Source organism: Lonchura striata, chromosome 31 (genome assembly GCF_050655825.1).
Source record: "Lonchura striata isolate lonStrDom1 chromosome 31, ASM5065582v1, whole genome shotgun sequence".
Lineage (NCBI taxonomy): Eukaryota > Metazoa > Chordata > Aves > Passeriformes > Estrildidae > Lonchura > Lonchura striata.
Window position 1 is genome coordinate 8,868,062 of NC_140733.1, and position 24,730 is coordinate 8,892,791.

The 24,730-nt window shown below is 61.0% G+C and overlaps 3 protein-coding genes across 3 annotated transcripts; 2 read left to right on the forward strand and 1 right to left on the reverse strand.

The window, feature by feature from the left end:
- Positions 1–16: 16 nt before the first annotated feature.
- On the forward strand, positions 17–5,420 carry LOC146764879 (galactosylgalactosylxylosylprotein 3-beta-glucuronosyltransferase 3-like). The gene is made up of 5 exons (XM_085563939.1): positions 17–121; positions 463–577; positions 1,139–1,469; positions 3,580–3,870; positions 5,183–5,420. The coding sequence occupies exons 1-5, from the start codon at positions 40–42 to the stop codon at positions 5,279–5,281; spliced, it is 918 nt and encodes a 305-aa protein (XP_085420065.1). The 5' UTR covers positions 17–39; the 3' UTR covers positions 5,282–5,420.
- Positions 5,421–7,127: 1,707 nt separating this feature from the next.
- LOC146764880 (echinoderm microtubule-associated protein-like 3) lies at positions 7,128–24,704 on the forward strand. The gene is made up of 22 exons (XM_085563661.1): positions 7,128–7,155; positions 7,300–7,543; positions 8,536–8,637; positions 9,170–9,198; positions 10,490–10,516; positions 10,590–10,704; positions 11,849–11,998; positions 12,797–12,866; positions 13,675–13,785; positions 14,272–14,367; positions 14,867–15,001; positions 16,282–16,402; positions 17,852–18,003; positions 19,070–19,195; positions 19,278–19,409; positions 20,089–20,156; positions 20,658–20,746; positions 21,858–21,955; positions 22,054–22,141; positions 22,589–22,687; positions 23,237–23,367; positions 24,383–24,704. The coding sequence occupies exons 1-22, from the start codon at positions 7,128–7,130 to the stop codon at positions 24,521–24,523; spliced, it is 2,352 nt and encodes a 783-aa protein (XP_085419787.1). The 3' UTR covers positions 24,524–24,704.
- On the reverse strand, positions 16,429–17,501 carry LOC146764881 (uncharacterized; the record flags this gene model as incomplete). The annotated part of the gene is made up of 2 exons (XM_085563625.1): positions 16,429–16,989; positions 17,304–17,501. Coding segments are annotated over 2 exons (759 nt in total), but the record flags the coding sequence as incomplete, so codon positions are not given.
- Positions 24,705–24,730: the final 26 nt, after the last annotated feature.

Genomic DNA, 24,730 nt, shown 5'->3' on the forward strand with positions numbered 1-24,730 from the left:
CCTGAGAGCCCCCCCAGGACCCCCCGGCCCCCCTCCGCGATGCGGCTGCGGCTCAGGAACGTTTTCCTCGTTTATTTCGTGGTGTCGCTCGTGGGGCTCTTCTGCGCCCTGCGGGAGCTCGGTGAGAGCCGGGGGGGGGGGCTGGGGGCGATTTTGGGAGGGTTTGGGGAGGTCTGAGGGGATTTGGGAGGGATCTGAGGAGGCTTGAGAGGATTTGGTGGGTCTGGGGGAGATTTTAGGGAGGTATGTGGGTTTGGGGGCCCCTGGGCTTATTTGGGGTGGGTTTGGGGGTTCCTGAGGCCCCTGGGCTTATTTGGGGTGGGTTTGGGGGTTCCTGAGGCCCCTGGGTTTATTTGGGGTGGTGGGTTTGGGGTGGATTTTGGGGGTCCCTGGGTTTATCTGGGGAGGGTTTTGGGGGTCCCTGGGTGGGTTTGGGGGTCCCTGACGCCCCCTCCCCCTCAGGCCGGCCCTGTCCCTGCCCCCACCCTGAGCCCGAACGTCGCCGGGGCCGCTCCGGGGGGGTCCCGGGGGGGGAGGGGCTGCCCCCGATCTACGTGGTGACCCCGACCTACGCCAGGTGAGCCCCCAGACCCATTGCACCCCCCCAAGTGGCCCTGAGCTCCCTGCCCCACTGCCCCCAATCCCCAGGACCCCCAGACCCATTTTAACCCCCCTAGACCCATTTTAACCCCTCCATTGCGCCCCCGACCCATTTTAGTCCCCCAGGCCACTCCCAGACCCATTTTAACCCTCTCAGACCCATTTTAACCCCTCCCCAGGCTGCCCCCAGCCCCATTTTACCTCCCCCATTGTCCCCCCAGACCCGTTTTAACGCCCCAGACCCATTTTAACCCTCCCCACTGCCAGACCCCAGCCCCATTTTAACCCCCCATTGCCCCCAGCCCCATTTTAACCCCCCCCATTGCCCCCAGCCCCATTTTAACCCCCCCATTGCCCCCAGCCCCATTTTAACCCCCCCCATTGCCCCCAGACCGCTGCAGAAGGCCGAACTGCCACAACCCCCAGCCCCTTTTACCCCCCTTAACCCAACCTGAGCCCCCTCCCCTGAACCCCCCCGACCCCCTGGGATCCCCGGGCCACCCCCAACCCCATTTGAACCCCCCCGTGCCCCCCCCAGGCCGGTGCAGAAGGCGGAGCTGGTGCGCCTGTCCCAGACTCTGCTCCACGTCCCCGCCCTGCACTGGGTGGTGGTGGAGGACGCCGCCGCCCCCTCGGCGCTGGTCGGGGGGGTCCTGGCGGCCTCGGGGGTCTCCTTCACCCACCTGAGCGCCGAGACCCCCCCCGAGCTGCGGGCGGGCCCCGGGGCCCCGTCCTGGCTGTTCCCGCGCGGGGCCGAGCAGCGGAACCGGGCGCTGCGCTGGCTGCGGGACACGCGCCGCGCCGACGAGCCCGGCGTCGTCTACTTCGCCGACGACGACAACACCTACAGCCTGCGGCTCTTCGAGGAGGTGGGAGGAATCCCCGGGAAAATCCCGAAAAAAATGCAAAAATCCCCCCCAAAAATCCCAAAATCCTCAAAAAAATCGCACCCGAGAAAGCCCAAACTCACCCAGAATGGTTCAAATCCCCCTCAACACTCACAGCCAGGAAATCCCCGGGAAAATCCCGAAGATTCTGAAAAAAACCTGAAAATCCCAAAAAAAATCCCACTGGAATTCCCCTATAAACCCCTCTAAATCCCCTACAAACCCCATTTTCTCCCATTTCTCCCTCTAGATGCGCAACACCCGTGGTGGTCTGTCTGGCCCGTGGGGCTGGTGGGGGGCTGGAATTCCCCTATAAATCCCCTATAAAACCCCATTTTTTCCCCATTTTTCCCTGTTTTTCCCCCATTTCTCACCCCCCAGATGCGCAGCACGCGCGGCTTGTCGGTCTGGCCCGTGGGGCTGGTGGGGGGCTGGAATTCCCCTATAAATCCCCTATAAAACCCCATTTTTTCCCCATTTTTCCCTGTTTTTCCCCCATTTCTCACCCCCCAGATGCGCAGCACGCGCGGCGTGTCGGTCTGGCCCGTGGGGCTGGTGGGGGGCTGGAATTCCCCTATAAATCCCCTATAAATCCCCTATAAATCCCCTATAAATCCCCTATAAAACCCCATTTTTTCCCCATTTTTCCCTGTTTTACTCCCATTTTTTCCCCACAGATGCACAGCACCTGCAGCATGTCAGTCTGGCCCGTGGGGCTGGTGGAGGGCTGGAATTCCCCTATAAATCCCCTATAAAACCCCATTTTTCCCTGTTTTTCCCCCATTTCTCACCCCCCAGATGCGCAGCACGCGCGGCGTGTCGGTCTGGCCCATGGGGCTGGTGGGGGGCTGGAATTCCCCTATAAATCCCCTATAAATCCCCTATAAAACCCCATTTTTCCCCATTTTTCCCTGTTTTTCCCCCATTTCTCACCCCCCAGATGCGCAGCAAGCGCGGCGTGTTGGTCTGGCCCGTGGGGCTGGTGGGGGGCTGGAATTCCCCTATAAATCCCCTATAAATCCCCTATAAAACCCCATTTTTTCCCGTTTTTTCCCTGTTTTACTCCCATTTTTGCCCCCCAGATGCGCAGCACGCGTGGCGTGTCGGTCTGGCCCGTGGGGCTGGTGGGGGGCTGGAATTCCCCTATAAATCCCCTATAAATCCCCTATAAAACCCCATTTTTCCCCCATTTTTCCCTGTTTTTCCCCCATTTCTCACCCCCCAGATGCGCAGCACGCGCGGCGTGTCGGTCTGGCCCGTGGGGCTGGTGGGGGGCTGGAATTCCCCTATAAATCCCCTATAAATCCCCTATAAAACCCCATTTTTTCCCGTTTTTCCCTGTTTTTCCCCCATTTCTCACCCCCCAGATGCGCAGCACGCGTGGCGTGTCGGTCTGGCCCATGGGGCTGGTGGGGGGCTGGAATTCCCCTATAAATCCCCTATAAATCCCCTATAAAACCCCATTTTTTCCCGTTTTTTCCCTGTTTTTCCCCCATTTCTCACCCCCCAGATGCGCAGCACGCGTGGCGTGTCGGTCTGGCCCATGGGGCTGGTGGGGGGCTGGAATTCCCCTATAAATCCCCTATAAATCCCCTATAAAACCCCATTTTTTCCCGTTTTTTCCCTGTTTTTCCCCCATTTCTCACCCCCCAGATGCGCAGCACGCGCGGCGTGTCGGTCTGGCCCGTGGGGCTGGTGGGGGGCTGGAATTCCCCTATAAATCCCCTATAAATCCCCTATAAATCCCCTATAAATCCCCTATAAAACCCCATTTTTTCCCCATTTTTCCCTGTTTTACTCCCATTTTTTCCCCACAGATGCACAGCACCTGCAGCATGTCAGTCTGGCCCGTGGGGCTGGTGGAGGGCTGGAATTCCCCTATAAATCCCCTATAAAACCCCATTTTTCCCTGTTTTTCCCCCATTTCTCACCCCCAAGATGCGCAGCACGCGCGGCGTGTCGGTCTGGCCCGTGGGGCTGGTGGGGGGCTGGAATTCCCCTATAAATCCCCTATAAATCCCCTATAAATCCCCTATAAAACCCCATTTATTCCCCATTTTTCCCTGTTTTTCCCCCATTTCTCACCCCCCAGATGCGCAGCACGCGCGGCGTGTCGGTCTGGCCCGTGGGGCTGGTGGGGGGCCTGCGGCTGGAGCGGCCGCTGGTGGCCGGGGGCCGCGTGGTCGGCTTCCACACGGGCTGGCGGCCGGAGCGGCCGTTCCCGCTGGACATGGCCGGCTTCGCCGTGGGGCTGCGCCTGCTGCTCGCCCACCCCCGCGCCCGCTTCGACCCCCGCGCCGAGAGGGGATTCCTGGAGAGCTCCTTCCTGGGGGGGCTGGTGACCCCCGGGCAGCTGGAGCCACGGGCTGACAACTGCACCCAGGTGAGGTTTTGGGGGATTTTGGGGTGTTTGGGAGGTTTTGGGGGCTGGTGACCCCCGGGCAGCTGGAGCCGCGGGCCGACAACTGCACCCAGGTGAGGGTCTGGGGGGTTTGGGGGGTTTTGGGGGAGTTTGGGGGGGTTTTGGGGGGTTTGGGGGGGTTTTGGGGGCTGGTGACCCCCGGGCAGCTGGAGCCCCAGGTTGATAACTGCAGCCAGGTGGGGTCTGGGGGGTTTTGGGGGAGTTTGGGGGAGTTTGGGGGGGTTTGAGGGGTTTTGGGGGCTGGTGACCCCCAGGCAGCTGGAGCCACGGGCTGACAACTGCACCCAGGTGAGGTTTTGGGGGATTTTGGGGGGTTTTGGGGGGTTTTGGGGGCTGGTGACCCCCAGGCAGCTGGAGCCCCAGGTTGATAACTGTAGCCAGGTGGGGGTCTGGGGGCTTTTTGGGGGGGGGGTGGGGGGTTTTGGGGGGTTTTGGGGGCTGGTGACCCCCGGGCAGCTGGAGCCGCAGGCCAATAACTGCACCCAGGTGAGGGTTTGGGGGGTTTTGGGGGGTTTGAGGGGGTTTCAGGGCTGGTGACCCCCGGGCAGCTGGAGTCCCAGGTTGATAACTGCAGCCAGGTGGGGTCTGGGGGGGTTTGGGGGAGTTTGGAGGAGTTTGGGGGGGTTTGAGGGGTTTTGGGGGCTGGTGACCCCCAGGCAGCTGGAGCCCCAAGTTGATAACTGCACCCAGGTGGGGATCTGGGGGGTTTTGGGGGGAGTTTGGGGGGGTTTGGGGGGTTTTGGGGCTGGTGACCCCCGGGCAGCTGGAGCTGCAGGCCAATAACTGCACCCAGGTGGGGATCTGGGGGGGTTTGGGGAAGTTTGGGAGATTTTGGGGAGGTTTGAGGGGGTTTCAGGGCTGGTGACCCCCGGGCAGCTGGAGCCACGGGCTGACAACTGCACCCAGGTGAGGTTTTGGGGGATTTTGGGGGTGTCCTGAGGGATTTTGGGGGGTCTGGGGGCTCATGACCCCTGCCCAGCTGGAGAAAGAGGTGTGTGACTGCACCTGGGGGAGGGTTTGGGGGGTTTCAGGGTGATTTAGGGCCGATTTTGGGGTAGTTTTGGGGTGTTTTGGGGCGCAGGTGCTGGTGTGGCCCACGGGATGATTTCAGGGCGTTTTAGGTCCCATTTTGGGGTGATTTAGGGCTGATTTTGGTGTGGTTGTCAACTGCTTTTGGGGTGTTTGGGGCGCAGGTGCTGGTGTGGCACACGGGATGATTTTGGGGTGATTTCAGGGTGATTTAGGGCCGATTTTGGGGTGTTTTGGGGTGCAGGTGCTGGTGTGGCACACGCGCACCGAGAAGCCGAAGCTGCGCCAGGAGGAGCAGCTGCAGCGCCAGGGCCGGGGCTCCGACCCCGACATCGAGGTTTAGGGGGGCCCCAAACGCCCAGGGACCCCCCAAAACCCCCCCCGGGACCCCCCCAGAACTTTATTTATCGCCAGGACCCCCCCGTTTTTTGGGGGACCCCCCCTGGTTCCCTTCTGTGCAATAAACCACCCTCCCAGCCTCATCTGTGCTTTTTGAGGGGGGGGTCTCGATTTGGGGGGGGGTCACCCCGAATTTTGGGAGACCCCAACACGGTGGGGGAGAGTGTGGGGGGGTTGAGTCTCGATTTGGGGGGGGGTCACCCCGAGTTTTGAGGGACCCCAACACGGCGGGGTGGAGTAGGGGGGCTTGTGGTCACCCCCCGATTTTGGGTGGGCGGGGGGGGCACTGAGGACCCCGGTGGGATTTTGGGGAGGGGTCCCACAAGAGTTTGGGGGAACAGGAACGCCCCAAACGTTTGGGGTGGGGGGGGGGGGGATCACACCTTCTCTCATTCCAGGGGGGGCCCTGTTTTGGGGTGTCCCCGTTGTATTGGGGGGGCTCTGCAGCCCCCTCCCACCACCCCGATTTTGGGGGTCTCGCCCCCCAATTCGGGGTGTCCGGGGCCCCCCCGGCCGCCCCCCCCGCCGGGGGAAGTGACTCGGCCGCGCTTCCTGGGGCGGTGTCGGAGCGGCCGCGGGCCCGGCCATGGAGCCCCCCCCGGAGCGCGGTGAGACCCCCGGGGGGGCGAGGGGACCCCCGGGACCCCCCCCCCGGGACCCCCCCCGGGACCCCCCCGGGGCGGGGCGGGGGCGGCGGCGGAGCCGGGAATGGGACGGGGAAGGGGGGGGGAGACACGTGGGGAACCGGGGGGGGCACCGGGGGGTCCCCGAATGTCACGGGGGGGGGGGGGGGCGCCAGAACCGGGGGGGAGACACGGGGGGGTCGCGGTCACACCTGAGGGGGTCCCCAAAGGGGAGGGGGGCAGGGCTGGGGGTGCCCCCCCCCCGATGTCCCGGTGCCCCCCCCCCCAGGTGACCGTGCCCCCCCCCCAGGTGAGGCGGGACCCCCCCCCGGTGAGGCCGAGCCCCCCCCGGGGCCGCTGGAGCTGCGGCTGCGGACGGTGGAGCGGGAGCTGGCGCTGGTCAAGGCGGCGCTGGGGGAGACCCTGCGCAGGTTGGGGGGCTGCGACCCCCCCGGGGGGCTCGGTGAGAGCGGGGATCCCCCCCCCAGGGGGAGGCGGGACCATCAAAGGGGGCTGGGACCCCCCCAAGGGGGCTGGGACCCCCCTAAATAGGGCTGGGAGCCCCTGGATGGGGCTGAGACCCCCCGAAATGGGGCTGGGACCCCCCGAAATGGGGCTGGGACCCCCTGGATGGGGCTGGGACCTCCCCAAATGGGGCTGGGATCCCCCCCTAAATGGGGCTGGGACCCCTGGATGGGGCTGGGACCCCCTGGATGGGGCTGAGACCCCCTGGATGGGGCTGGGACCTCCCCAAATGGGGCTGGGATCCCCCCCTAAATGGGGCTGGGACCCCTCCAAATGGGGCTGGGACTCCCTGGATGGGGCTGGGACCTCCCCAAATGGGGCTGGGATCCCCCCAAATGGGGCTGGGACCCCTCCAAATGGGGCTGGGACTCCCTGGATGGGGCTGAGACCCCCTGGATGGGGCTGGAACCCCCTGGATGCGCCTGAGACCCCCCGAAATGGGGCTGGGACACCCTCAAATGGGGCTGGGAGCCCCTGGATGGTGCTGAGACCCCCCGAAATGGGATTGGGACCCCCTGGATGGGGCTGGGACCCCCCGAAATGGGGCTGAGACCCCCCGGATGGGGCTGGGACCCCCTGGATGGGTCTGGGACCTCCCCAAATGGGGCTGGGACCCCCTGGATGGGGCTGGGACCCCCCGAAATGGGACTGGGATCCCCCCCTAAATGGGGTTGGGGTCTCCATCTCGGAGTCCCTCACCCTGTTTGGGGTCCCCGTTTCTTCCCTCCCCCCCCAAGCTGGGGGTCCTGAGGAAGGGTCTCGGGGTTCCGGGGGGGCTTTTTGGGGTCCTGAGCTCCCCCTCTTCCCCCCCCAGCCCCCAGCGGAGCCCCCCCGGAGCCCCCCCGGAGCATCAGCGTGGGGACGCAGACGGAGGAGCCCCCCCCGCGCCCCCCGAGCCCCCCCCAGGAGCCCCCCGGGACCGGCGGGGCCCCCCCGGAGCCGCCCCCGCCGGGGTCCCCCCCGTGCCCCCCCGCCCCGGGCTCCCCGGAGCCCCCCCCGAGCCCCGAGACCCCCCCGGCGCCCCCCAGCCCGGCCCCGCGGGGACCCCGCAAAGAGCTGTGAGGAGGGGGGGCACCCCAAATTGGGGAGGGGGCGGGCGGGGTGGGGAGGGGGCTGGGGTGAGCGGGACAGACCCCTGAGAGCCCCGGGAGGGCCGCGTGGACCCCCAAAACCCCTCAGGACCCCCCCCCAGAACCCCCCAGAACCTCTTGGGACCCCCAAAACCCCTCAGGACCCCCCCCTCAGAACCCCCCAAAACCCCCAGGATCCCCCCAGAACCCCCCAAAACCCCTCGGGACCCCTCCCAGAACCCCCCAAAACCCCTCAGGACCCCCCCCAGAACCGCCCAAAACCTCTCGGGACCCCCCCAGAACCCCCCAAAACCCCTCGGGACCCCTCCCAGAACCCCCCAAAACCCCCGGGATCCCCCCAGAACCCCCCAAAACCCCTCAGGACCCCCCCCAGAACCCCCCAAAACCCCTTGGGATCTTCCCAGAACCCCCCAGAACCTCTTGGGACCCCCAAAACCCCTCAGGACGCCCCCCCAGAACCCCCCAAAACCCTCGGGACTCCCCCAGGTCACCCCAAAACCTTTTGGGACCCCCCCAGGTCACCCTGCCCCCCCTGAACCCCCCAGTGGGAAATTGGGGCGTTATGGGGGAGGGGGCTGGGAGGATTTGGGGGTGCACGGGTGGGATTTTGGGGGGGCTGGGAGGATTTGGGGGTGCACGGGTGGGATTTTGGGGGGGCTGGGAGGATTTGGGGGTGCACGGGTGGGATTTTGGGGGGGCTGGGGGAGGTCGGGGGTGCCGCCCCTTCACTGACGGTGTCCCCCCCATCCCCTGTCCCCCCCTGGACCCCCCAAACTCTCCCCCCACCAAATCCCCCCCACCTCCAAATTTCCCCATTCCTGCCCCCAACCTCTCAACACCCCCCAAAACCCCCCAAACCTCAAAACCTCCCCAAACCCCAAAATCCCCTCAAACCCCCCAAACCCCTCCCGGACCCCCAAATCTCCCTCTGCCCCCCAAATCCCCCCCGTGCCCCCCAGGCTGCGCCGCCACAGCTCCTCCTCGGGCCCCCCCAGCCCCCGGCAGCGCCTGAGCCGCAAAGCAGCATCGTCAGCGAACCTGCTGCAGGGCAGCCCCGAGAGGTGGGACCCCAAAACATCCCCCAAATACCCCTGAAATATCCCCAAAACATCCCCCAAAATATCCCCAAAACATCCCCCAAATACCCCTGAAATATCCCCAAAACATCCCCCAGAATATCCCCCTAAATATCCCCAAAATATCCCCAAAACATCCCCCAAATACCCCTGAAATATCCCCAAAACATCCCCCTAAATATCCCCAAAATATCCCCAAAACATCCCCCAAACACCCCTCAGATATCCCCAAAACTTCCCCCAAATACCCCTCAAATATACCCCAAATACCCCCAAAATATCCCTGAAATAGCCCCCAAAATATTCCTCAAATATCCCAAAAATATCCCCAGAATACCCCTAAAACACCCCCCGAAATTCCCCCAAATTCCCAGACTCTTCCTTTGCCTCCACCCCCTTTGAACCCCAAAATCCCCCCAGAACCCCCAAATTTCCCCAAAATCCCCCAAATCCCCCCAGAACCCCCAAATTTCCCCAAAATTCCCCAACCCCCCAATCTCTGCCTCCTCCCCTGCAGCCGCCCGAAGGAGCCGACCCTGAGCCCAGGTGGGGAAATTTTGGGGGTTTGGGGGGGAAATTTGGGGTTCAGGGAGTTCATTTTGGGGGTTCGGGGCCTTCCTTTGGAGGGGACGTTTTGGGGTTTCATTGAGGGGTTTTGGGGGTTCAGTGGGTTCATTTTGGTTTTTTTTTTGTGGGGGGTCAGTGAATTATTTTGGGGGTGCGGAGGGTTTATTTTGGGTGGTTTATTTTGAGGATTTATTTGGGGTTCATTCTGGGGCTGTAACCCATTTTCCCTCTGTTTTTCCTCCTTTTCTCCCCATTTCCCCCCCATTTCCCCCTCAATTTCCCCCCAAATTTCCCCATTTCTCCCCATTCCCCCCGAATTTTTCTCCCAATTTTCCCCTTTTACCCACATTTTTCCCCATTTCCACCCTATTTTCCCCATTTTTTCCCCATTTCCCCCCATTTCATCCCAATTTCTCCCTTTCCTCCCATTTCTCCCCATTCCCCACCCGTTTCTCCCTTTTCCCCCCTTTTTATCCCCATTTCCCCCATTTTTCCCCATTTCCCCCCATTTTTCCCCCTTTTCCCCCATTTTTCCCCCATTTCCCCCCCATTTTCCCTATTTCCCTCCCTTTTCTCCTTCCCCCCCTTGTAATCCCCATTTTCCCCCCATTTTTCCCCCATTTCCCCCCCATTTTCCCTATTTCCCTCCTTTTTCTCCTTTCCCCTCTCCTTGTAATCCCCATTTTTCCCCATTTCCCCCAATTTTCCCCCATTTTCCCCCGTTTTTCCCCAATTTCCCCCCATTTTTCCCCCATTTCCCCCCATTTCCCTCCCTTTTCTCCTTCCCCCCCTTTTAATCCCCATTTTCCCCCATTTTCCCCCCATTTTCCCCCCATTTTCCCCCCATTTTCCCCCCATTTTCCCCCCATTTTTCCCCCATTTTTCCCCCATTTTTCCCCCATTTTCCCCCCATTTCCCCCCATTTTCCCCCCATTTCCCCCCATTTTCCCCCATTTTTCCCCCATTTTCCCCATTTTCCCCCCATTTCCCCCCATTTCCCCCCATTTCCCCCCATTTCCCCCCATTTCCCCCCATTTTCCCCCATTTTTCCCCCATTTTCCCCATTTTCCCCATTTTCCCCCATTTCCCCCTATTTTCCCCCCATTTTCCCCCCATTTTCCCCCATTTCCCCCATTTTCCCCCATTTCCCCCATTCCCCCCCATTTCCCCAATTCCCCCCCATTCCCCCCATTTCCCTCCCTTTTCTCCTTTTCCCCCCTCTTTTAATCCCCATTCCCCCCCGATTTTCCCCGTTTTTCCCCGTTTCCAGCCTCCCGCCGTGGCAATTACAACCTGGGTGAGGCGCGGGGGGAGCGGGGGGTGGCCGGGGGGTGCCGGGGGTTTTGGGGTGACCCCCGGGCCCCCCGCAGAGGGGGTGTCGGTGAAGATGTTCCTGCGGGGCCGCCCCATCACCATGTACGTGCCCTCGGGGCTGGGCCCCCTGCGCGCCGAGCTGCCCCCGGAGCGCCTGCAGCTCGACTGGGTGTATCCTGAACGCACGCAACGGGCCCAAAACCGCCCCAGAGTAACCCCGGAAATCCCCCCAAAATCCCAAAAAACTGCCCCAAAAATATCCCAAAAAACTGCCCCAAAATAACCCCAAAAATATCCCAAAAAACTACCCCAAATAACCCCAAAAATCTCCAAAAAATCCCAAAAAACTACCCCAAAAATCCCAAAAAACTGCCCCAAAAATCCCCAAAAAGTACCCCAAAAAACTACCCCAAAATAACCCCAAAAATATCCCAAAAAACTACCCCAAATAACCCCAAAAATCTCCAAAAAATCCCAAAAAACTGCCCCAAAAATCCCAAAAAACTACCCCAAAAAATCCCAAAAAACTGCCCCAAAATAGCCCCAAAAATATCCCAAAAAACTACCCCAAATAACCCCAAAAATCTCCAAAAAATCCCAAAAAACTACCCCAAAAATCCCAAAAAACTGCCCCAAAAATCCCAAAAAACTGCCCCAAAATAGCCCCAAAAATATTCCAAAAAACTACCCCAAATAACCCCAAAAATCTCCAAAAAATCCCAAAAAACTGCCCCCAAAATCCCAAAAATCCAGGGGATTCAGGAACAGGGTGTATCCTGACCCCAAAAATCCCAGGAAATGGCTCAAAATTCCCAGCTCCCCCAGTTTGCTCCCAGTTTGATCCCAGTGCTCCCAGTTTGACTCCCAGTGTTCCCAGTTTGATCCCAGTGCTCGCAGTTTGCTCCCAGTCCCTCCCAGTGCCCCCAGTATCACTCCCAGTACTCCCAGTATCACTCCCAGTCCCTCCCAGTGCTCCCAGTATCACTCCCAGTACTCCCAGTATCACTCCCAGTCCCTCCCAGTGCCCCCAGTATCAATCCCAGTCCCTCCCAGTTTGCTCCCAGTCCCTCCCAGTGCTCCCAGTATCACTCCCAGTGCTCCCAGTATCACTCCCAGTCCCTCCCAGTGCTCCCAGTATCACTCCCAGTGCTCCCAGTATCACTCCCAGTCCCTCCCAGTGCTCCCAGTTTGCTCCCAGTGCTCCCAGTTTGCTCCCAGTCCGTCCCAGTGCTCCCATTATCACTCCCAGTCCCTCCCAGTGCTCCCAGTTTGCTCCCAGTCCCTCCCAGTGCTCCCAGTTTCCTTGACGCCGCAGTTACGGGTACCGGGGCCGGGACTCGCGCTCCAACCTGCACGTGCTGGGCTCGGGGGAGCTCGTCTACTTCATCGCCTGCGTGGTGGTGCTGCTGCAGCTGCCGGCGCGGCGCCAGCGCCACTACCTGCGCCACAGCGACTGCGTGCGCTGGTGAGGGTCCTGAATATCCAAAAATATCCCTAAATATCCCTAAATAACCCCAAAATATCCCAAATCCCAAAAAAAACCCCGTTAGAAACACCCCTGTACTGCCTTGTGCCCCTCAAACCGCCACTACCTGCGCCACAGCGACTGCGTGCGCTGGTGAGGGCCCTGAATATCCCAAAATATCCCTAAATATCCCTAAATAACCCCAAAATATCCCTAAGTAACCCCAAAATATCCCAAAATATCCCAAATCCCAAAAAAACCCTGTTAGAAACACCCCTGTACTGCCTTGTGTCCCTCAAACCGCCACTACCTGCGCCACAGCGACTGCGTGCGCTGGTGAGGGTCCTGAATATCCCAAAATATCCCTAAATATCCCTAAATATCCCAAATCCCAAGAAAAACCCCAAAAAACCCCATCAGAAACTCCCCTGTACCTCCCTGTGCCACTGCCTGTACCCCTCAAACCACCATTGCCCTGCGCCTCAGCGACTGCATGCACTGGTGAGCATCCTAAATATCCCAAATATCCCAAAATAACCCCTAAAAATCCCCAAAATATCCCAAAATAACCCTTAAATATCCCTAATCTCCAAAAAAAACCCATTAGAAACACCCCTGTACCCCTCAAACCTCCACTACTTGCGCCACAGCGACTGCGTCAGGTGGTGAGGGATCCTAAATATCCCAAATAACCCCAAATAAACCTAAAATCAACCAAAATAACTCCAAATAAACACAAACAAGCCCAAATTGCCCCCAACCCCCCCAAACCGGGGTCACCTCCCTGTCCCCCCCCAGCCTGGCCGTGCACCCCGACCGGCTCCGCGTGGCCACCGGGCAGGCGGCCGGAGTGGACAAGGACGGCAAGGTGGGACCTTGGGGACACCTGGGGATACCTTGGGGACATTGGGGACACCCCTGGGACACCCCTGGGACACCTTGGGGACATTGGGGACACCCCTGGGACACCTTGGGGACACTCTGGGGGCAGCCCTGGGGGCACCTTGGGGACATCTTGGGGGCATCTTGGGGACATTGGGGACACCTGGGGATACCTTGGGGGCATCTGGGGACACCCTGGGGACATTGGGAACATCCCTGGGACACCTTGGGGACACCTGGGGACATTGGGGACACCCCTGGGACACCTTGGGGACATTGGGGACACCTTGGGGACACCTTCAGGGCATCTGGGGACATCTCTGCGACCTTGGGGACACCCCTGGGGCACCTTGGGGACATTGGAGACACATCGGGGGCAGCCCTGTGGGCAGTCCTGGGTGCCCTGGGACACCTTGGGGACACTGGGGACACGTTTGGGACACCTTGAGGGCATCTGGGGACACCCTGGGGACATCCGTGGGACCTTGGGGACATCCTGGGGACATGGGGGATTCCTTGGGGACATCCTGAGGACACCTTGGGAACACCCCTGGGAACAGGGCCGGGGCCCCAAACTGCCTCGCCCATGGTGTGAAACCCCAAAATCTCCTAAAATCCCTCCCAGAATCCTCCCAAAACCCCCCCAAAATCCCCCAAAATCCCCCCAAAATCCCCCAAAATTCCCCAAAATCCCCCAAAACCCCCCCAAAACCCCCCCAAAATCCCCCAAAATCCCCCAAAATCCCCCAAAATCCCCCCAAAATCCCCCAAAATCCCCCAATCCCCGCCCGCAGCCCCTGCAGCCCATCGTGCACATCTGGGACTCGGCCACGCTCCAGACCCTGCAGCAGATCGGCCTCGGCTCCTTCGAGCGCGGCGTGGGCTCGCTGGCCTTCTCCACGGCTGTGAGTGCCCCAAGACTGCCCCAAACACCCCAAAAACACCCCAAATATCCCAAAACACTCCAAGCCCCCAAAATACCCCCCAAATCCCCTCAAAACCCACCAAAATCCCTCCAAAAATACCCCAAAACCTGCCTCAAATACCCCCAAAAACACCCCAAACGCTCCAAAATAACCCAAAACCACCCCAAGCCCCCCAGATCCCTCCAAGAACCACCAAAATACCTCCAAAAACACCCCAAATACCCCAAACACCCCAAAACCACCCCAAATACCCTAAACACCTCAAAAACTGCCCCAAAATATCCCAAAACCCACCTCAAGTACCCCAAACACCCCAAACCCCCAAAATACCCCAGAAAACACCAAAATATCCCCAAAAACTGAGGGAATTGGGGTTTTTTTTTGGGGTGCCCCCATCTCCCTGAGCCCTGTGGGGGCTGCTGAGGGGATTTGGGGTTTTTTGGGGTTTTTTTTTGGGGTGCCCAGGACCAGGGCGCGTTCCTGTGCGTGGTCGATGACTCCAACGAGCACATGATGTCGGTGTGGGACTGCGCCCGCGGCACCAAGCTGGCCGAGGTCAAGGTGGGACCCCAAACCCAACCCCAAATCCACCCCAAATCCCCCAAGCACACCCCAGATCCCCTAAACCCGCCCCAAAAAACCTCAAATCCCACCCCAAAACCCTAAAATCCCCCAAATCCCACCTCAAACCCCTTCAAAACCCCAAATCCCATTTCAATTCCTAAAAATTCCCCAAAATCCCCAAACCCAACCCCAAACCCACCTCAAATCCCACCTCAAACCCCACCCCAAATCCCCCAGTCCCACCCAAAACCTCAAATCCCACTCCGAACCCTCGAAACACCCCAAAACCCCACCCTAAAAACCCCAAATCCCACCCTAAATCCCAAACCCCACCTCAAATCCCACCCCAAAGCCCCCAAACCCCACCCTAACTCCCCCAAAAACCCCAAAACCTCGCCCTAAATCCCCCAAATCTCACCCTAAACCCCCCAAAAGAACCCCCAAAGCCCCAAATCCCACCCCAAAGCCCCCAAAAACCCCAAACCCCACCCCGCAGAGCACCAACGAGTCGGTGCTGACGGTGGAGTTCAACCCCCGCGACAGCAGCAGCATCGTCAGCAGCGGCAAATCCCACGTGTTCTTCTGGAGCTGGAGCGGCGGCGCGCTCACCAAGAAACACGGCATCTTCGGGGTTAATGGGCTGGGGTTTGGGGTTGCGGTTTGGGGTTTGGGGTTTGGGGTTGGGTTTGGGGTTTGGGGTTTGGAGTTCGGGGTTTGGGGTTGGGATTGGGATTGGGGGATCTGGAGCTGGAGCGGCGGCGCGCTCACCAAGAAACACGGCATCTTTGGGGTTAATGGGACTGGGGTTTGGGGTTGGGTTTGGGGTTTGGGGTTCAGGGTTTGGGGTTTGGGGTTTGGGGTTGGGTTTGGAGTTCGGGGTTTGGGGTTGGGATTGGGATTGGGGGATCTGGAGCTGGAGCGGCGGCACGCTCACCAAGAAACACGGCATCTTCGGGGTTAATGGGACTGGGGTTTGGGGTTTGGGGTTCGGCATCTTCGGGGTTAACGGGTTTGAGTTTGGGGCAGGTTTTGGGGTGGCTTTGTGGGGATTTGGGGTTTTTGGGGCAGTTTTGTGGGGATTTGGGTGTTTTGGGGCAGTTTTGGGGGGATTTGAGTGTTTTGGGGCGGCTCTGTGGGGATTTGGGGTTTTTGGGGCAGTTTTGGGGGGATTTGGGTGTTTTGGGGTGGCTCTGTGGGGATTTGGGGTTTTTGGGGCGGCTCTGTGGGGATTTGGGGTTTTTGGGGCAGTTTTGTGGGGATTTGGGGTTTTTGGGGCGGCTCTGTGGGGATTTGGGGTTTTCAGGGCGGCTCTGTGGGGATTTGGGGTTTTTGGGGTGGCTCTGTGCGGATTTGGGGTTTTTGTGGCGGCTCTGGGGATTTGAGGTTTTTGGGGCAGTTTTGTGGGGATTTGGGGTTTTTGGGGTGGCTCTGTGGGGATTTGGGGTTTTTGGGGCAGCTCTGTGAGGATTTGGGGTTTTGGGGGCAGCTCTGTGGGGATTTGGGTGTTTTGGGGCAGCTCTGTGAGGATTTGGGGTTTTTGGGGTGGCTCTGTGAGGATTTGGGGTTTTGGGGGCAGTTTTGTGGGGATTTGGGGTTTTTGGGGCAGCTCTGTGGGGATTTGGGGTTTTTGGGGCAGCTCTGTGGGGATTTGGGTGTTTTGGGGCAGCTCTGTGGGGATTTGGGGTTTTTGGGGCAGCTCTGTGGGGATTTGGGGTTTTTGGGGCAGCTCTGTGGGGATTTGGGGTTTTTGGGGTGGCTCTGTGGGGATTTGGGGTTTTTGGGGCAGTTTTGTGGGGATTTGGGGTTTTTGGGGCGGCTCTGTGGGGATTTGGGGTTTTTGGGGCGGCTCTGTGAGAATTTGGGGTTTTCGGGGCGGTTTTGGGGTCGCTGAGCCCCTTGCCCCCACTTTAGAAGTACAAGAAGCCCAAGTTCATCCAGTGCTTCATCTTCGACGCCGCCGGGGCGCTGCTGACCGGGGACTCGGAGGGGAACATCCTCACCTGGACCCGCACCCCGGGCAAGGGGGGCAAAGGTGGGGCTGGGATTTGGGGGATTTGGGGGGATTTTGGGGTATTTGGGGGGGATTTGGGGGGATTTGGAGGAGTTTGGGATGGGGTTTGCAGACAGAACATCCTCACCTGGACCCGCACCCCGGGCAAGGGGGGCAAAGGTGGGGCTGGGGTTTGGCGTGGGTCTGAGGTGGGATTTAGGGGAATTTGGGGTGATTTTAGGGGAATTTAGGGTGGGTTTGGGGGATGGTTTTTGGGTAGGTTTCAGGGGTTGATTTGGGCTCGTTTTTGTGGTGTTTTGGGGCTCATTTTGGGGTGTTTCGGAGTTGGTTTTAGAGCTGGTTTTGGGGGATCGCCTTGGTCTGTTTTTAGGGCTGGTTTTGGGGTGGATTTGGGGTATTTTGGGGCTGGTTTTAGGAGGCGGTTTTTGGCTGTGTTTGGGGTTGGTTTTAGGGTGTTTTGGGTCTGGTTTTAGGGCTGGTTTTGGGGTGGATTTGGGGCTGGTTTTAGGGGATGACTGGGCTGGTTTTGGGGTGGATTTGGGCTGTTTTGGGGCTGGTTTTGGGGGATGGCTTTGTGCTGGTTTTGGGGCTGTTTTTGGGGTGGATTTGGGCTGTTTGGGGCTGTTTTTGGGGTGGATTTGGGCTGTTTTAGGGCTGGTTTTGGGGGATGGCTTTGGGCTGTGTTCAGGTCTGTTTTTGGGGCTGGTTTTGGGGTGGATTTGGGGCCGGTTTTAGGTGATGACTTTGGCCTGGTTTTGGGGTGGGTTTGGGGCTGGTTTTGGGCGATGGCTTTGGGCTGGTTTTGGGGTGGATTTGGGCTGTTTTAGGGCTGGTTTTGGGGGATAGCTTTGGGCTGGTTTTGGGGCTGTTTTTGGGGTGGATTTGGGCTGTTTGGGGCTGGTTTTGGGGGATGGCTTTGGGCTGTGTTCAGGTCTGGCTTTGGGCTGGTTTTGGGGTGGATTTGGGCTGTTTTAGTGCTGGTTTTGGGGGATGGCTTTGGGCTGTGTTCAGGTCTGTTTTTGGGGCTGGTTTTGGGGTGGATTTGGGGTATTTTGGGGCTGGATTTTGGGCTGGGTTTGGGGCTGCTTATAGGGTGTTTTGGGGCTGGTTTTGGGGCTGGTTTTGGGGTGGATTTGGGGTATTTTGGGGCTGGGTTTGGGGCTGCTTATAGGGTGTTTTGGGGCTGGTTTTGGGGCTGGTTTTGGGGTGGATTTGGGGTATTTTGGGGCTGGGTTTGGGGCTACTTATAGGGTGTTTTGGGGCTGGTTTCGGGGCTGGTTTTGGGGTGGATTTGGGGTATTTTGGGGCTGGGTTTGGGGCTGCTTATAGGGTGTTTTGGGGCTGGTTTCGGGGCTGGTTTTGGGGTATTTTGGGGCTGGATTTAGGGCTGGGTTTGGGGCTGCTTATAGGGTGTTTTGGGGCTGGTTTTGGGGTGGGTTTGGGGAATTTGGGGCTGAGCCACGCCCCCAGAGATGTACCAGATCGGGCAGCAGACGCGGGCCCACGAGGGCAGCGTGTTCGCGCTCTGCCGCCGCCGCGACGGGACCGTGCTCAGCGGGGGCGGGAAGGACCGCAGGGTGCTCAGCTGGAGCCCCACGCTGGAGCTGCTGCACGAGGTCGAGGTGGGCAGAGCCCCAGAACCCCAAAAACCCTAAAAAAAATCTCCCTTAGTGCTTTAAAAATTTCTTAGTGCCGCAAAAACCTCCCTTAGTGCCTCAAAAAATCTCCCTTGGTGCCCTAAAAATCTCCCTCGCTGTCTCAAAAAACATCCCTGGAAACCCCAAAAAGTTCCTTTAGTGCCCCAAAAATCTCCCTTAGTGCCTCAAAAACCAGCCCTTGGAACCCGAAAAATCTCCCTTAGTGCCCTAAAAATCCTCCTGGATTGCCAAAAATCTTCCGTAGTGCCCCCAAAACTGCCTGAGTACCCCAAAACTCTCCCTGGCTACCCCAAAATCCTCCCTGGATCCCAAATCCCAAAAGGCTACGGGATGGGGGAAGTTTGTGGGGGAAGATTTGGGGGTTTTTGGGGTCCCCCCATTCCCTGAGCCCTTCAGATGGTTCTGATGGGTATTTGGGTTTTTCTGGGGGTTCCCCATCTCCCCAAGTGCTGTCAGGGGTATTTGGGGTTGTTTTGGGGTGACCCCCAGTTCCTCGAGAGCTTTGGGTGTTTCTAATGGCGTATTTGGGGTTGTTTTTGGGGTCCCCCAGACCCCTGAACCCTTCAGGGGGTTCTGACAGGGTATTTGGGGTTGTTTTTGAGGTCTCCTGGTTCCCTGAGCCCTTTGGGTGTTTCCAACAGGGTATTTGGGGATGTTTTTGGGGTCCCCAGCTCCCTGAGAGTTTTGGGTGTTTCTAACGGGGTATTTGGGGTTGTTTTTGGGGTCCCCAGCTCCCCGAGAGCTTTGGGCGTTTCTAACGGGGTATTTGGGGTTGTTTTTGGGGTCCCCAGCTCCCCGAGAGCTTTGGGTGTTTCTAACGGGGTATTGGGGTTGTTTTTGGGGTCCCCAGCTCCCCGAGAGCTTTGGGCGTTTCTAACGGGGTATTTGGGGTTGTTTTTGGGGTCCCCAGCTCCCCGAGAGCTTTGGGTGTTTCTAACGGGGTATTTGGGGTTGTTTTTGGGGTCCCCAGCTACCCGAGAGCTTTGCGTGTTTCTAGAGGGGTATTTGGGGTTGTTTTGGGGGTCCCCAGCTCCCCGAGAGCTTCGGCGCCGTCCGCACGATCGCGGAGGGTCCCGGGGAGGAGCTGCTGGTCGGGACCACGCGGAACGCGCTGCTCCAGGGCACGCTGGGCTCCGGCTTCACCCCCATCGTCCAGGTGGGCTTTTTTTGGGGGGTGGTCCCTCGGGGGTGTCCGGGGTGGGCACGGGGCGCTGACCCCTGCCCGGACCCCCCCCCAGGGTCACACGGATGAGGTTTGGGGTCTGGCCACGCACCCCAACTGCTGCCGCTTCCTCACCTGCGGCCACGACCGCCAGCTCTGCCTGTGGGACGGCCACGAGCACGCGCTGGCCTGGAGCCTGGCGCTGGAGGTGGGGGGGACCCCAAAATTGGGGAGGGGGACATCCCAGGGGGGTCTGGAGTGAGGTTTGGGGGGGTTTAGGGGGAATTAGGGGAGGTTTGGCGTCTGTAATGGGGGTGCAGAAGGGCTGGGGAGGGACCAGGAGCATGCCCTGGCTGGAGCCTGGGGCTGGAGGTGGGGGGGACCCCAAAATTGGGGAGGGGGACATCCCAGGGGGGTCTGGAGTGAGGTTTGGGGGGGTTTAGGGGGGGTTTAGGGTCTGTAATATGGGTGCAGGGTTCTGGGGACAAGGGACAGGAACTGGAGCCTGGAGCTGGAGGTGGGCGGCCACCCCCAAAACTGGGGAGGGGGACACCCCGGAGGGGTCAGGATTGAGGTTTCGGGGGGTTTAGGGTCTGTAATGGGGGTACAGAAGGGCTGGGGAGGGACCAGGAGCACGCCCTGGCTGGAGCTGGGGCTGGGGCTGGGTGAAGACCCCTGAAAGTGGGGAGGGGGCGTTTGGGGATGGGTCAGGAGCACGGTTTGTGGGGTCAGGGGGTGCTCTGGGGACAAGGGACGAGGAGCACACCCGGGCTGGGGACCCCCGAATTGGGGCTGGGGGTGGTTTGGGGTGCGGGGGGTGGCGGCAGCCCCGGTTTGGGGCTCTGGGGGGGTCCCGTGGACCCCCCATGACCCCTCCCCACCCCCAGGACACCGGGCTCTGCGCCGACTTCCACCCCGGGGGACACGTGGTGGCCGTGGGGCTGCTGAGCGGGCGGTGAGCGACCGGGACACCGGGGGACACCGGGGGGACACGGGGACAGGAGGGGACACGGGGGGACATGGAAGGACACAAGGACATGGGGGGACAAGGGGACACGGGGGGAGATGGGGACACAGGGGAACAGTGCCCATGGTCCCCCTGTCACCCCTATGTCCCGTGTCCCCCCCATGTCCCCCTGTGTCCCCCCATGTCCTGTGTCCCCCCCATGTCCCCCTGTGTCCCCCCATGTCCCTGTGTCCCCCCATGTCCCGTGTCCCCCCATGTCCCCGTGTCCCCCCATGTCCCGTGTCCCTCCATGTCCCCGTGTCCCCCCATGTCCCCGTGTCCCCCCATGTCCCGTGTCCCCCCATGTCCCCGTGTCCCCCCATGTCCCGTGTCCCCCCATGTCCCGTGTCCCCCCATGTCCCGTGTCCCCCCCATGTCCCGTGTCCCCCCATGTCCCGTGTCCCCCCCATGTCCCCGTGTCCCCCCCCATCCCGTGTCCCCGTCCCGCAGGTGGCTGGTGCTGGACACGGGCACGCGGCAGCTCCTGGCCGGGGGCTCGGACGGGAACGAGCAGCTCTCGGTGGTTCGCTTCTCACCGGGTGAGCCCCGCGTCCCCTGCCAGCCCAAACTGTCCCCAAAATGTCCCCAAACTGTCCTTGGCCTGTCCCTGATCCCAGACTGTCCCCAGATTGTCCCTGACCCCTCCCTGTCCCAAAATTGTCCCAAAAATGTCTCTGGCCTGTCCCTGATCCCTCCCTGTCCCCAAAATGTCCCCAAACTGTCCCCAACTGTCCCCAAACTGTCCCTGATCCCTCCCTGTCCCCAAACGATCCCAAATCCCCCCCCAGTGTGTGGAACCCCCCCCCAAACCCTCCCAGGTCATGGGGCCCCCCCAGACTTGTGTTCCCCCAAACCCCCCAAATCCGTGTCCCCCCAAACTCCCCCAAATCCATGTTCCCCCCAAACCCGTGTCCCCCCAAATCCCCCCAAATCCGTGTCCCCCCCAAACCCCGTGTCCCCCCCACACCCGTGCCCCCCCAAGCCCCCCCAAACCCTGTGTCCCCCCCAAACCCCGTGTCCCCCCAAAGCCCATGTCCCCCCCAAACCCCGTGTCCCCCCAAAGCCCATGTTCCCCCCAAACCCTGTGTCCCCCCAAACCCCGTGTCCCCCCCAAACCCCATGCCCCCCCAAACCCCGTGTCCCCCCAAACCCCGTGTCCCCCCAGACCCCCCCAAACCCCGTGTCCCCCCAAACCCCGTGTCCCCCCCCAAAGCCCATGTCCCCCCCAAACCCCGTGTCCCCCCCAAACCCCGTGTCCCCCCAGACCCCCCCAAACCCCGTGTCCCCCCAAACCCCATGCCCCCCAAAACCCCGTGTCCCCCCAAACCCCGTGTCCCCCCCCAAAGCCCATGTCCCCCCCAAACCCCGTGTCCCCCCCAAACCCCGTGTCCCTCCAGACCCCCCCAAACCCCGTGTCCCCCCAAACCCCATGCCCCCCCAAACCCCGTGTCCCCCCCCAAACCCCGTGTCCCCCCCAAACCCCGTGTCCCCCCAGACCCCCCCAAACCCCGTGTCCCCCCAAACCCCATGCCCCCCCAAACCCCGTGTCCCCCCAAACCCCGTGTCCCCCCCCAAAGCCCATGCCCCCCCAAACCCCGTGTCCCCCCCAAACCCCGTGTCCCCCCCAAACCCGCGTCCCCCCCGTTGCAGACGGGACCTTCCTGGCCATCGGCTCCCACGACAATTTCATCTACATCTACAGCGTGGCCGAGGGCGGCCGCAAGTTCAGCCGCTTCGGCCGCTGCACCGTGAGCTGGGGGGGCTGGCGGGGGCTGGGGGGGGGTCCCGGGGGTCCCCAAACCCCCCCGGACCCCCAGCGACCCCCCCGACCCCCCGCTGCCCCTAGGGTCACTCGAGTTTCATCACCCACCTGGACTGGTCCAAGGACGGGCGGTTCATCATGTCCAACTCGGGGGATTATGAGATCCTCTACTGTGAGTCTGGGGGCTTGGGGGGCTCCCCCTGGGTCTGACGAGACCCCCATGACCCTGCTGGGACCCCCAGAGCTGGGGGGAACCCCCTGGCCCTGCCAGGACCTTCCTGAACCTTCCTGGCCCTTCCAGATCTTTCCAGGACCCTCCTGCCCCTGCCAGGACCTCCAAAGCTGGGGGGAACCCCCTGACCCCACCGGGACCCCCCAGACTTTGGGGTCTCACTGTCCCCCTCCCCTGGTTCTTTTTGGGGGGGTGTCATTTTCCCTCCCCAGATTTTGGGGGTCTCTTTTCCCTTCCCCTCCCCAGTTTTTGGGGGGGCTTTCCCTTTTCCCTCCCTCCTCCTCCTCCCAAGTTTTGGGTGCCTTTCACTACCCCCCACCCCAAATTTCGGGGTGAACTCTCCCAGCCCCCCCCAGACCAGATTTTGGGGGTCTCTCCCCCCTCCAGGGGACGTGGCCGGGGGCTGCAAATTGCTGCGGAACCGCTTTGAGAGCCGGGACCGGGAATGGGCCTCCTACACCTGCGTGCTGGGCTTCCACGTCTTCGGTGGGTCTGGGGGCTCGGGGGGTCCCAGGGGGGGTTTGGGGGGGTTCCCCATCTCCCCAAGTGGTTCAGGGGGTGCTGTCAGGGGTATTCGGGTTTGTTTTGGGGTCCCCCAGCTCTCCGAACCCTCGGGGTGGTTCTGGCAGAGTATTTGGGGTTGTTTTGGGGTGATCCCCAGTTCCCTGAGAGCTTTGGGTGTTTCTGACAGGGTATTTGGGGTTTTTTTGGAGTCCCCCAGCTCCCTGAGAGCTTCAGAAGGTTCTAATGGTTTTTTTTTTTGGGGGTCCCCCAGTTCCCTGAGCCCTTTGGGTACTTCTAACGGGATATTTGGGGGGTTTTTTTTGGGTCGCCCAGCTCCCCAAGCCCTTGTGGTGTTTCTAGCGGGGTATTTGTGGATGTTTTTGGGGTCCCCAGCTCCCCGAGAGCTTTGTGTGTTTCTAGAGGGGTATTTGTGGATGTTTTTGGGGTCCCCAGCTCCCCGAGAGCTTTGCGTGTTTCTAGAGGGGTATTTGGGGGTTTTTGGGGTCCCCCTGACCCCCGACATCGGCGCAGGGGTGTGGCCGGACGGCTCGGACGGCACCGACATCAACTCGCTGTGCCGCTCGCACCACGAGCGCGTGGTGGCCGTGGCCGACGACTTCTGCAAGGTTCACCTGTTCCAGTACCCCTGTGCCCGGGCCAAGGTGGGCACCGGGCTCTGGGGGGGTTTCGGGGGGGCTGGGGAAGGGTCCCAGAGTCCAGTTTGGGGGTCCCAGACCCCAGTTTGGGGGGTCAGGAGGGTCCAGACTCACTGCCGGTGGGTTGGGGATCCCAACCCCTGGACTGGCTGTTCTGGGGGGATTGTGGGGGGGGTCCAGATCCCAGATTTTTGGGCTCGGGAGAGTCCCAGACCCCAATTTGAGAGGCTGGGGGGGGTCCAGACCACAAATTTTTGGGCTCAGGAAGGTCCCATACCCCAAATTTGGGGGCTCCAAACCCACTGGGTGTTTTGGGGGGTCCCACACCCCAATTTAGGGGTATGGGGGGGGTCCAGACCCCAATGTGAGGGGTCGTGGGGTGGTTCCAGACCCCAAATTTTTGGGCTCGGGAGGGTCCCAGACCCCAATTTGAGGGGATGAGGGGATCGGGGATCGGGGTGGGGGTCCCACACCCCAATTTAGGGGTATGGGGGGGGTCCAGACCCCAATGTGAGGGGTCGTGGGGTGGTTCCAGACCCCAAATTTTTGGGCTCGGGAGGGTTCCAGACCCCAATTTGAGGGGATGAGGGGATCGGGGTGAGGGGTCCCACACCCCAATTTAGGGGTATGGGGGGGGTCCAGACCCCAATGTGAGGGGTCGTGGGGTGGTTCCAGACCCCAAATTTTTGGGCTCGGGAGCGTCCCAGACCCCAATTTGAGGGGATGAGGGGATCGGGGTGAGGGGTGGGGGTCCCACACCCCAATTTAGGGGTATGGGGGGGGTCCAGACCCCAATGTGAGGGGTCGTGGGGTGGTTCCAGACCCCAAATTTTTGGGCTCGGGAGGGTCCCAGACCCCAGTTTGAGGGGATGAGGGGATCGGGATGGGGGGTCCCACACCCCAATTTAGGGGTATTGGGGGGGGGTCAGACCCCAATTTCGGGGGGTCCCCCCCCGTTTGCGGTGGGGGGGGGGCTGTATCCACGTGACCCCGCAGTCACGTGTCGCCCCCTCCCTCACAGGCTCCCAGTCACGTGTACGGCGGGCACGGCAGCCACGTGACCAACGTGCGCTTCACGCACGACGACGGACACCTGGTGTCGCTGGGCGGGAAGGACACCAGCGTCTTCCAGTGGCGGGTGCTGCCCGGGGACAGCGCCTGAGCCCCGCGCCTTCCTCCTCCTCCTCCTCCTCGCTGCTTCCTCTTCCCCCTTTTCCCCCCTTCCTGGGACCAAAGAGCGGCTCGGGGTTTGGTGGAAAGCTTTCCCCCCCGCCGCGTTTTCGCGCTGCACTGTGAGAGGCGTCAATAAAAGCCTTGGGGTCAGGGTAGGGCCCCGCCGTTTCCTCCGGGATCTCCGCCGCTTCCCGGA

Coding starts and splice junctions, on each gene's coding strand:
- LOC146764880 (XM_085563661.1), top strand. CDS start 7,128: ATGGGACTGGGATCCCCCCCTAAATGGG. Junction 10,705..11,848: donor CGCCTGCAGCTCGACTGGGT/GTATCCTGAACG, acceptor TTGACGCCGCAG/TTACGGGTACCGGGGCCGGG. Junction 11,999..12,796: donor CACAGCGACTGCGTGCGCTG/GTGAGGGTCCTG, acceptor GTCCCCCCCCAG/CCTGGCCGTGCACCCCGACC.
- LOC146764879 (XM_085563939.1), top strand. CDS start 40: ATGCGGCTGCGGCTCAGGAACGTTTTCCTCGTTTATTTCGTGGTGTCG. Junction 1,470..3,579: donor GCCTGCGGCTCTTCGAGGAG/GTGGGAGGAATC, acceptor CTCACCCCCCAG/ATGCGCAGCACGCGCGGCGT. Junction 3,871..5,182: donor GGGCTGACAACTGCACCCAG/GTGAGGTTTTGG, acceptor TTTGGGGTGCAG/GTGCTGGTGTGGCACACGCG.